General features: G+C 36.8%; 1 protein-coding gene across 9 annotated transcripts in view; it reads left to right on the forward strand.

Annotated features, from left to right (window-relative positions):
- Positions 1 to 12,655, forward strand: part of DIP2 (disco-interacting protein 2) — a 1,036,664-nt gene that overhangs the window by 871,008 nt on the left and 153,001 nt on the right. For all 9 annotated transcript variants that reach the window (XM_072540500.1, XM_072540501.1, XM_072540502.1 and 6 more), the window contains one exon: positions 255 to 518. In XM_072540500.1, coding sequence (XP_072396601.1) covers positions 255 to 518 — 264 coding nt within the window. The remainder of the gene's footprint in view (positions 1 to 254; positions 519 to 12,655) is intronic.

The raw sequence follows: 12,655 nt of genomic DNA on the forward strand, positions 1-12,655 counted from the left end.
GTACACTACTAATTCTTTAATACCAAACCAAAGTATGACAATATTCTGTGAAAGCTGGATAGAAATTTGTACTATGATAGTTATAATAGTAGATAGATATACCACAGTCAGTTAAATAAGTAAATTATCGATTCTAAATTCTTTTGTAATATATTTGTTTTATTAAACATTTACTTACTTTTGTTTCTTAAAATAATCTGTAATTCAAGGTTATTGTTATGAATATATTATTTGCAATATTTTTATTTTCACAGATTCTCAACCACCGGATGTCACTCATAATACAGCACAAGGAGGTCGTAGACCAGCGGCGGATAGAGTTAACCGATGTGGTTCTTCTGGATCTGATGATACTGGTACTGGTACCGGACGATGGAAGGTATCCACCAAAATTCAGCAGCTTTTAAATACTCTTAAAAGACCTAAGCGACGACCATTACCAGAATTTTATGAAGATGATGATATCGAATTGGAAATAGCAGCTAACCCTAAAGATCCAAATGCTCCGAAACCTGAGGGTAAGTCAACTAAAAGGTTTTATGACATTTCTAAATTGTTTAATTTAAAAATAAAAATCTTATAATGAACATTACAAAGGGGTAGAGAAACAAAGAAATGATAAAGTCGATGGATATAAATATATCGGGGTAAATGAATTGCATATCTATTTGATTTTTATTAGAATGTGTTAAATTTGATTTTTACTGTGTTGGTTGGTTGTACTGTTGGTACTTTCTTTTTAAAATTTTCTAGCATAGGCTCCTCTATAACGGAGATTCTTAACAGTCAGCTCCCTGACAGCCTTGACTCTAAGAAAACTACAAACTAAAGTAAACCGTGTAGATAATTTTAATAAGAGATATTTTCTAATAGGTCATCACTAGATTTTTAACGAATGACAATCTGTAAAACATTTTTTGTTTATTGCATTTCATATCTGTGCAACACTTTGTCATGCAGTTTTTGTCTCGTTTTCTTTAATATTTATATATTTATATATAATCATTTATGCTAACATTTCATGATTTGACTCTTTTTGGAAACAATCCGAATGATTCCTACCAATTGTTATGGATAAATATATCGAGTTATCATTTTTGGTTGTAGTTCTTTTTTTTTATTTATTTTTAATTAGGTACTTGATATTCTTTTAAGAACCGATCTATAAAATGAGGCAACGAGAAACATTATTTTATGTCAGCAAACGTAACACTGAAAATCTTGACAGTGCTAATAATTTAAATTAATGTAAAAGAAGAAAATATAATACCATTTTTTAAATATGTTAGTTGCAATCTAGTTCTTTCAAATTAATGCTCAAACCATTGAAATTAATACGGCATCTATAACGAAATCGAAACGAATCACGAATGGCGTGATTACTATTACCAGACAAATGTACTATCGTGTAGTACATTCTCATAGACGGCTAATGTCAAAATTTGAGCCGAATCGGACTCGTACTTTTGTTTTGACAGCGTGTGAAAGCGGGAGTGTCCGTGAATTTTAGAAAAATGAGAAAAGAGCAATATCGGTCGGTGATTCGATTATTTGTTTTGAAAGGGATATCGCAGCGAAATCAAAGAGCGTTTAGATGCTGTGTAAGTTGACTCTTCTCCTTCGATGGTGACCGTCAAAAATTTGTTTAACGAGTTTCAACGTGGTCGCACATCGGTTTTGATGCCCCGAAAACGGCTACCATGGAGGATAACGTGACAAAAATCCACGATATCGTATTGGCAGACCGCCGATTGAAGACACTAGGGATCTCAAAAGATCGCCTGGGTCATATTCCGCATGAAATTTTGGGCATGTGAAAATCGTCGGATTTAACCCTGAGATGATTGCTGAGCAGTATTTTATGCTATTTAATCCCAATGCGAATGAGTTTCTGCGTCGTTTCGTGAACGTCGATGAAACATATTTCCACTGGTACATACCAGAGACCAAAGAATAGTCGAGACAGTGGACTTCACCCAGCGAACACCACAGCGACTGTCCTATCGGACAGATGACGGAAAGCGGAAGGATGATGGCCACTGTTTTCTGGTATTCATGAGATGTGATCTACATCGATCTGGAGGCAAAACTTTTGTGTTAACAAAACATTTTGTGTTTTTTTAAATTTTGTGTTAATGTATTTAATGTTTATTACTTTCATTGATGTGCTGGATAACCAACAATTTTGGACGGAATGCGCCTGAAGATGCTCTGAGAGCAAAAGTACTTGGGCAAGATTTAATAAAAAAAACTGTGTTCGATATCTGCCTTTTATTTGTAAAATTCATATTTTAATTACTTTAATTTTAATCCGTGGGTGGGTGTCCTTGTTTTAATTGTTTTTTAATAGACAACTGGTTGGCGAGGATTTCTATGGTGGTTAAACTAACTACAACAACTATAAATAAATAAAATATATTATTGTGTTGGTATGTCTCTTATACTGTTATCCTTCCTAGTTTCATAGGCCTGATGATGGAGTATAAATTGTAAACTCTGAAACCGATCGCAGAAAAATAATATCATCTACATAAGACTTAATAAACTAAAGGAATATGAGTGAATTTTGCTACCTTATACCAAGGATTTTAAGATATATGACCAATTATATTTTGGAACAGTATCTGATTTGGCACCCTGTACCTTTATAAATAATAAATTTGTTAACAGTTTGTTTAGTACAAATTTTTTTAATATTGCCTATTTTAACTAAACTTTAAAATATTTTGTGGTGGTGATTCAAAACGCGAACTTAAAATTGGTCACCCTATATATTATGACCTTCTTAGAAACAACGTTTATGGTCCTATAAGTTTTGTTACTTGCTTCCTATAGGTAAATTGAACAGTTATTGAGATATTTAGCTTTAAATATTTGTGCCATGGAAATTTTAGTTGACAGTTCTCAGTTATCAAAACTGGAAATCTGTTTATCTGTGTATAAATTAAGCGAATTAAGAACTGACATCTAGAATTTCATAGTACGGTTCACAAAATCGTCATAATATGATAGGATGATCCATTTAATAAAGTACACTATAGTCCAGTGTAAAAAATGCCAGGAATACGGGCACACACCCGTAAATACTGCTTTAAAATACTGCAGTGTGTAAAGTGGGCGTCAGCACATCACATAAAGCAATCCCAAATCCGAAAAGGATCATTCTAATGTGTGTAAACTGCAAGGAATAACACCCTGCTAATTATATAGTTTGTCAGGTAGCTAAGACTACATAAATATAGAGAAGTAGCTGCAATGAAGAAAACTACATTGAATAAAATAAAGAGTGCTAAGCAACAAAGTACTGCTAAACTATGTACTTCTCAACACGATAGAAAACAAAACAAGAATCAACAGTATCAACACTATAAAACGAAAAATATATGGAGCGGTGGTAAAGGGAAATGGTGCCATGCAAAGCAACAGAAATATTGAATATTGAAGACATGCTATTAAACATAATGGCTAGGTTCGAAAATTAGGAAAAAATTCAAGAAGCTTTCAAAAAAGATGTTATGACAAGGCTGTCAAATTAGAAGATAGCAGTAAAAGAGCTCCATCAAAACCTAAAAATGGGTCTAGAAGACATTAAATTCATACCAAATGGTCTACTGAAGCATATCAAACAATTCATCCAGCAAATGCTGAAAGAGGTGGAAGTGCAGTGATCATAAAACAAGACATTAAACACCATAAAGGCACTTCAATAAATATGGAACAAATGCAGGTAACATATTATGTGTTACGGCACTGTGCCTTCGGCCGTTGTCGATTGCGCCACGCTCGACGCATTTGACCAAAAGAGATCACTGTCAGCCATAGAACGAACGGCATATCGGAGTAAATTGTTTACATTTAAATTAATATAAACTGAGTTTAAGGCTGTTTTAGCAGTTCAAGCATACTGCGATTTGAAATGGGCGTATCACTTACTTTTCTACACCGCTTACGCCAGACCATCTTTACTCAGTGCCGCTGGCCGACGGGTAGTTTAATGACAACAAATACATTATTCTCCATTCAAATTAGTTTTAACACGAACTAACTGACCATACGTTCATGAGATTTGACGTCACGAAGGCGATAACACACACACACACGCAGTGATCAACCCTGCCCCTAGGAACATGTGTATACCAATGTAAGAATGGGATCCACATGTCCGAAGATCAAACCGGTCACACTTCGCTAGTCGAAGTGGTACCTATCTGACCCCCAGGCTTTTCCACCACCCCTCCTCATCGTGTGACTTACGTGAGGAGGCTTATGATCTGAAATTTACTTAAGATGCCCTGGGTAATAGGACATCCTCGGTTTTTAGTGAATGTGGTTATGCCACCTAACTGTAAGGTAAATTTACGTTAAACGGTTTAATGAAAAGTATGAATATATCAATATGAATTTACGTTATTTAATCAGAAAACACTTTTTTTTTTAATTTTTTTTTTTATTTTTTTAATTTTTTTTTTTTTTTTTTTGTGGACTTTCTTGTGGCTTCGGGACTATAAAATGCCTGGGCAACAATTCTTTCCTTTTTTCCTTAATCCTATTTGTGTGTGTGTATTGGGGTGTGCATTCCCAAGTGTATAATGCTCTCACACACCCCGGTGTATATTGGACTTATAATTACCTAAAAACCTAAAAAGAAAAGCGTACCCTCTCGCCAGAGTTTTTTTGGTGTGTTTTCTGAATGACTGCATTTCTTTGTTCGTTGTTCTTGCAACCATCTCATTCTTTATTTATTCGTTCGGGTTCTCCCTATATCGAGCTATCTGTTGTTTTGGTCTTCTATGTACCGTCCTTATGTTTTCATTGTAGTTAGTCAGCTCTCTTAACATTCTGCTTGGGTGGTTTCTTAGTCCGTTGAAAATTTCATATGCTCTCTCGTCTAGCGTGCGTAGGATTCTTGTTTGTCCTGAGTCTCTATATACGTATCTCAAGGGTACGTACCTTGGTATCTTGAGGGCATCTCTGACTATTTGATTCTGAGTGGTCTGTATCTTTTTCCTGTTTGTTTTACAGGTGTGTCCCCACGCTGCGGATGCATATGTTAGGACTGGCAGGATAATACTATTCGCAACCCTGATTTTGGTTTTAAATCGTAGTTTACTTTTCCTTCCTATAAGTGTTGAGAGCTGACTTTTCAACGCTTTGGCTTTGAGTACTTGCTGATTGATGTGCTCAGTGAACGTTAGCTTCTTGTCTAGATGTACCCCTAAGTATTTAGCCTGGTTGGTCCAGTCTACTGGGGTGTTTTCGATTGTAATTTCGCGATTTGGTACACTTCTTCTGTGACTAAACATTACAGCCTGTGTTTTGTCTGGATTTAGGGCTATTTTCCATTTCATGCACCATCTTTGGAATCTGTTTAGTGCTCTTTGCAGATGATTAGCTGCATGATCCGGGTTTCTCCAGCTAACAGCTATTGCTGTGTCGTCAGCGTAAAGACTCAACAGAGAGCCTGGCTCTTTTGGCGTGTCAGCCGTATAGATGGTGTACAGGTAAGGCGACAGCACCGCTCCCTGAGGCACACCCGCCTCCAGGGTCCCGACTTCGGATAGGGTTGCCCCTATTCGAACTCTGAACCTTCTGTTGGCAAGATATGACGCAAGGAGGCATGTCATCGCCTCACTGTAACCAAATTCATTCATTTTATAGATGAGTCCATGGTGCCAGACTCTGTCGAAGGCTTTGCTGACGTCCAGAAAAGCTGTAGCTGTGTACATTTTTTCATTAAATCCTTTGGTGATAAATTCTAGAAGTCGTAGTACCTGTAATTCACAGGAGTGTTCGCTTCTGAACCCGAATTGAGCCTCTGGTATGGTTCCTAGCATTTGTGATTCTTCATTGAGTCTTTTTAGTATGACTCTTTCCGCTATCTTGCTTATAGATGATAATAAGCTGATAGGTCTGTAATTTTGCGGAAATGTGCCGTTTTTACCAGGTTTTGCAATCATTATTACGTGTGCCTCTTTCCACCTATCTGGGAAATATCGTAGTTTTAGCATGCTGTTTATTATGTTAGTGATATAAACAACAGCTTTTGTTGGTAGATTTTTCAGCGCTCTATTTGTGATGTTGTCGGGTCCTGGGACTTTTTTGGCATTTGTCATTTTTATAAGTTCCTTTATTTCTTCGGGAGATGTATGTGTAATACCTATTCTGCCCTTTTTCCTTCTTAGTCTTCTCGCTGCTCTTTCTACCTCTTCCTCAAAGTCTATGTCATCGTCGGGGTGTTCGTTGTTTCTACACGCCCTTTCTAATTCGTCCTTCATGACTTCGGCTTTGTCGATTTCCGTATGGACAATCCCGTTTACTCCGTGTAGGGGAGGTATGGGTTTCTTGTCCTTTCGGAGGATTTTAGATAACTTCCAGAAGGCGGATTTGTTAGGATTTAGCTCATCGATATAGGAGTCCCAGCTTTCATTTCTATGATTTTGAAGTTGTTTTTTCACTTCCCTGTCTAGCTCATTTGCAATCCTTTTGTCTTCTACCGTTCTTGTGTGGTAGGCTCTTCTTCTTTTCCGGTTTTTCTCTTTGATTAGGTTTTGAAGTTCTATACTTATATCCCTGAATCTTCCTCCTTTTTGTCTTGTGATTGTTTCGGTTTTGGAGCTGGCATCGATAGCATTGTTTATTGCTTGTTCTAGTTTTATTACACTATCTTCTAGTTCTGTAATATTATTAATTGTTGGGATGTTACCGATGTTCTCGCTCACAATTCTTCTGAAGTTTGGCCAACTTGTCTTCTTTCTGTTGTGGGGCTGCAAATAGTTCAATTCTATTGCGCCCAGGGTCAGGACGATTAGGTTATGTGTCGAATCGCCTTCATTTAGAGAGTGTATCTCGTATCTCGTATTGTTGACCCACGTTGTGTAGGATACGAAGGCGATAACGATGAAACTTAGCGCCAATGATGAGTAACACGTTTCACTATTAGATTTTAGTATTTTTTAGCAATTTTCTTCAAAGTTGGAACATGCTTTTCTCGATTAGTACTGGACACAGAAAGGTGAAACAAAAATCAACGATTACAGAAAAAAAAAACTCTTTCAAGTGATGGGCGTAAAAACTTTGGTTATAATAGAACGTTAAACAGTATAATCCAATTTTTCAACAGAAGTTTCAAAAAAATAAAAAAAGTAAAACCATCATTTTAAAGGCAACATAATTTCGAATAATGTGTCCAAATTTCGAGACATTTTGTCGGTAAATAACAGAGAAAACACTGTCCCTAGGTTTTGGTGCACCGATAAAACAGCCGTAATCGAGGAGTTTTAGTTAGAGTAGTCAACCCAGTCCAAACTAATAAAAAACGTTGTATTCACACAACAATATGTTAATATATATTGTAAAAAACATAATATTAAAATTACAGGAAATTTATTGTCCACCAAAATATAATTTGAAAAAAGATTAATCCTTACAAATACAAAGCTTTGACGAAAAAATTATCTTGGGCAGAGATTTTAAAGCGTGGCACACTTACTAGAGCTCCAGGTTGATCGTTCTCAAAGGGCGTGCACTATATTCTGCAGCTAGAGAGCATAACTGTAACTTTTGTTGGACTGACAAGCCAACGTACTGGCCAAGAGATACGAATAAGATACCAGACCTATTAGATTTCTATATTGCTAGAAAAATCTCACAAAATTATATTAAAATAGAAGAGGGAGTGGACATAGTATCAGGTCACTCGTTAGTAATAATGACAATAAGCTGGAATAATTAAAAAAAAAGGAGAACCCAGCATTATTTAACAAGACCACGGATTGGATATGCTTCGTACAGGATTTAGAAAACGGAATAGAACTAAACGTCAGCTTGAAAACAATCAAAGAGCTTGACCAAGATGTAGAGAAATAAAACATAGATATATGGCAGGCAGCGTGGGTGAACATTAAGCTAATCAAAAAAAGGATGGAAAGTTAGAATTACCCGACTGATATAAGAATTATGGTTGCCGAAAAAAAGGCTGAGAAGAAAATAGCAGCAATGCAGAACAACTGTGAATAAAACCAGATTAAATTAAATAATTTAAAATTTAAGCAGGGAAATTAAAAAATTAAACACGAATCAATAAACAAATTCTTAAGGAAGCTTATCTATGAAAAAGATAGTGATTTACGTATTATGGTGATCCACGAGGAAACTCAAGAGGGCCAATAAGACAAAATCCACCCATTATAAAATCTAAATTAAAACTTATAATAGAACAAAAATGTATTATCCCTCTACATCAATTTGGGTTTAGAAATAATCACGCAACACTAGACCAGATCCACAAAACCACTGATCAAATATTATGTTCGGCAATTTTCCTAAATGTTGCCCAGGATTTCGATAAGGTCTGGCATGATGAGCCTGAATACAAACTGGATCTACTTTAACCTAAAGAACATAGTCAGTTACTAAAATCATATATTAGTGAAATATTGTTATATGTCCGGAGGGTAGACATCTTCAAACGGACTTCAGCTGGCAACTGATTGACAAAATACCTATGAACGGTGTCGAAAACAGAATGTCAATGCACCATGGAACAGTGTAGTTATACATAATATTACTGCAGCCAACCGATTCAAAAGCTTTAGTGATGTTAAAAATGATAACAGCAATCCAAGTGTTAAGATTTAAAAAAATTTTTATTGTTTAAATTTTGGATATGAAAGATGTACCGATAGACGTAAACGTCATGTTTAAGAGAATGACGTATGCATTAGGCAGCCCATGTTACTCTTTGTCGTATGGAGTGTGGTCTAAAAGGTGTATTTGTGACTGATTAGCTTAGATATAATGATATTGCCATTTATGTTGATCACATCTAGGACAAGGTAAAATTGAATTGTACATATTTGTAGCTAATATAAGACCTTATTTTTAAATGAAATTGTTTTTGACTGCTCGTATAGTAAAAGGTTTATATAAGTGGGCCCAACAAATTGACTAAAGATTAAAATTCTTCCGGCTGAAGAAATCTTCATACAGATCTAATTTTAGAAAGTTTTTTGAGGAATATTATGTAACAAGGAGACATCTTCTGGGATGTTGAGGGTATGTTTCTGTTGTGTGAGATGTTGTGAGAAGATGGAAGTGTTCTCTCTTTTAGTGTGTTCTAGGGAACGGGAAGCTAGTGATCTACAGGTTCTACCTATATATGTAGCATCACATATGTGAGGTCAAGAAAGTTAATAGATTGAGATGACTCTAGTTCCATAGTGAACTTTATGTTCACTATTATGATCTATTAACTTTCTTGACCTCACCATTACCAGATTAAACGATCATTTCGATTTCAGTATCTATAGGAAACCTACACAAACCGACCATATCATACCTTTATCTTCCAACCACCCAATGTCACATAAATATGCAGCCCTCCACAGTTACATTCACCGCCTAGAAACAATCCCATTATCCCAACCCAACTACCATACAGAACTCAGCATTCTAAAGCAAATAGCATCTAACAATGGATACGACCCCAACCTCATTAATAAATCCATAAGAGACAACTTAAATTATTGAGAGAGGCTGCGTTCCCCAGAGACTTGACCATCAAACCTTATTATGCTTCCGTACCATACCTTCAAGAACGTCTTTCTGGAGATATCAGATATCTCTTAAAAAGATCTGTTGAGAATACCCACATTTCTTTTAAAGTCCTGAATAATCTAGGACAATGTCTAACTAATTCAAAAGATCCCATCAACTACATGAATCGTAGTGGTGTCTACAAATTACAGTGCTCTGATTGTGATGCTACATATATAGGTAGAACCTGTAGATCACTAGCTTCCCGTTCCCTAGAACACACTAAAAGAGAGACCATTTCCACCTTCTCACAACTTCTCACACAACAGAAACATTCCCTCAACATCCCAGAAGACGTCTCCTTGTTACATAATATTCCTCAAAAAAACTTTCTAAAATTAGATCTGTATGAAGACTTGGAAATAGTCAAAGAAAAGCAAAGAAGCCCCAACTGCGTCAATTGCCATGTATCTTTCAACCGTGATTTTCAACCCTTACACCGACAACTCTTCTCATAACCCACATTTCCCAATTTGCCCTACCCTCTTTGCTTCTATCTTCCTCTATAATCGTCCACACCTTTATTCCTATTCAATAATTGTGTCTCTTTAAGCCACAGCTTTCTTTACACTATTGTCACACCCCCCCTTTTTTCCGACCCTATTGTTAACTTCATAACTACCCATGTCCATTATACTTCACTATTTCATCTTTATCTCTACTCTTCATGTCTACATCATATTCCTGTCCATCTTACTTTCTTTTATTATTTTTTTGTCATTTCATATATCCACCATCTACTCATTAGTTTTAAACTCAGTAATCATTCAAACACAATTCACAGTCCAACAATTTATCTTCTTCTTATGGTGCCGTGCACCTATAGTGCGTTGGCGAATTATCTTAAGGTCAGACGTCTGTCTTTTGCGGCATGCAAAAGTTCGCCAGTATTAGTTACGCCTGTCCAGTTCTTTATATTTCGCAGCCACGACATTTGTTTGCGACCTACTCCTCTCTTGCCCTCAATCTTTCCTTGGATAATTAGTTGAGGGATTCCCCTCTCAGGATGTGGCCCAGGTATCCAATCTTTCATGCCTTGATCAAGCTGAGCAATTCTCTCTCAGTATTTGCTCTTCTTAGGACTTCCTCGTTTCTCACCCTATCTGTCCATGGTATGCGGAACATTCTTCGCAAGGTCCACATTTCGAAGGCTTCCAACTTGTTAATGGAAGATATTTTCAACGTCCATGTCTCCATGCCGTATAACAATATGGACCATACATAGCACTTAACCATTCTGTAACGGAGATTGAAGGAAAGATTGCGGTTACAAAGTAGCGGTTTAAATTTAAGAAAAGCTTGTCTTGCTTGTTCGGTACGGCATTTTATTTCTTGTTGAGGATCCTATTGGTCATTCACCATCATTCCCAAGTATTTGAATGTTTTCACTTGCTCGATTGGAGCATTATCTACGTGCAGTTGTACTCTGAAAAATGCGCCCTTTCTTATTGTCATGCATTTTGTTTTTCCAGCATTTATCTTCAGGCCATATGTTTTTCCTGTGGTGTTTATTTTATTTAGTATCAACTGCATATCATGTTCGTTATCTGTGATTATTGCGGTGTCGTCAGCGTAACGAATGTTATTTATCGGGTACCCGTTGACCTTTATACCACAATCAGTGCCTTCAAGTGCCTCTGCAAAAACATTCTCCACATAGAGGTTGAACAGCATAGGAGACAAAATACACCCCTGTCGCACCCCTCGTAAAATTTCGAATTCCTCTGTGTTTGTTGATTTGTTCAGCCTCACACGTGCCTTTTGATTCCAATAGAGATTCTGGATAACTCTTGTATCTTTCTCATCAATATCAGCATTGTGTAGCATTTTTATTATTTCATCGTGTTTTACGGTGTCAAAAGCTTTTTCGTAGTCGAGGAATGTGATGACTATATCTTTTCGTTGGTCCATACAGTTTTGTACCAGGGTATTCAAGCAGAATGATGCTTCGCGCGTCCCGAGTCCCTTCTTGAAACCAAATTGTGTCTCGCCGCTCAGCTCTTCTAGTTTTCTGAACATTCTTGTGTGGAGTATGCGAAGAAATATTTTAAGTAAATGACTCATCAAGCTAATCAGTCTGTGGTCCTTGCACCTTGTCGCTCTTTGTGATTTAGGGATCATTATGAAGGTTGAACAAAGCCAATCCGTTGGAATGTGGCCGGTGTCATATATGGCATTGAAGATTGTTACCAGAGTGTCGATGTTGTCATCATCCAACAGTTTTAGGGCTTCCGTAGTAATGCCATCCGGTCCAGGGGCCTTGCCTAGTTTTGCTATTTTTATAGCGTACTCCACCTCGGCGCGAATAATCGGAGGACCGGACAAAGTTTCTGTAGATAGGTTAGTAGTTGGCAGATTCGGTCTGTTGTCTGCAAAGAGGGACGAAGCATAATCTGTCCAGATTTTAGCTAGTTCTTCCTGGGTATGTACGTAGTCGCCTTGATCATTTTTCAGGTTTGTCTCGTGGTGTTTCTTGTATATATTCGAAATTTCTTTAACTTTTTTGTGTAGTCCAAAGCTGTCCCCCTTTTCTTGTAGTGATTCTAATTCTTCACAACGCTCTTTCATCCAGATTTCCTTTGCGGTTTTAATTTTTGCTCTTATCGTACGTTGAGTTTCATTGTATTTACGTTGGTTCTGATGTATTTTGTACTGTCGGCGCTGCTCCATTAGCTCAAGTATCTCTTCCGTCATCCACTCGTTTTTGTGATTTCTTTTTATTTTACTTGCGATTGATTCATCCGCATTGGCTACAGCCATTTTTATTTTCTCGCAGGTTTCCTCTATGCAATTTACTTGTATATTTCTCAGGTTCTCGTTGATGTGGTTGCCGTATGTAGTTCTAAGCTCTTCATCTCTCATTAGTTCTCTCATGTTTATATATTTTTTATTTGATGGTTTTTTAACCTTCGCCAGTCGAAGCCTTACATTTGCGATTAGGGGGTTGTGGTCAGATGAAATGTCTGCACCAGGGTAAGCAGCCACTCTATTTATATAGTTGCGGAATCTTTTGTTTATCAAGATGTAATCAATTTGATTTCGTATAATATGACCTGGCCTG

The sequence above is a fragment of the Diabrotica undecimpunctata genome, chromosome 8, assembly GCF_040954645.1.
Source record: "Diabrotica undecimpunctata isolate CICGRU chromosome 8, icDiaUnde3, whole genome shotgun sequence".
NCBI lineage: Eukaryota > Metazoa > Arthropoda > Insecta > Coleoptera > Chrysomelidae > Diabrotica > Diabrotica undecimpunctata.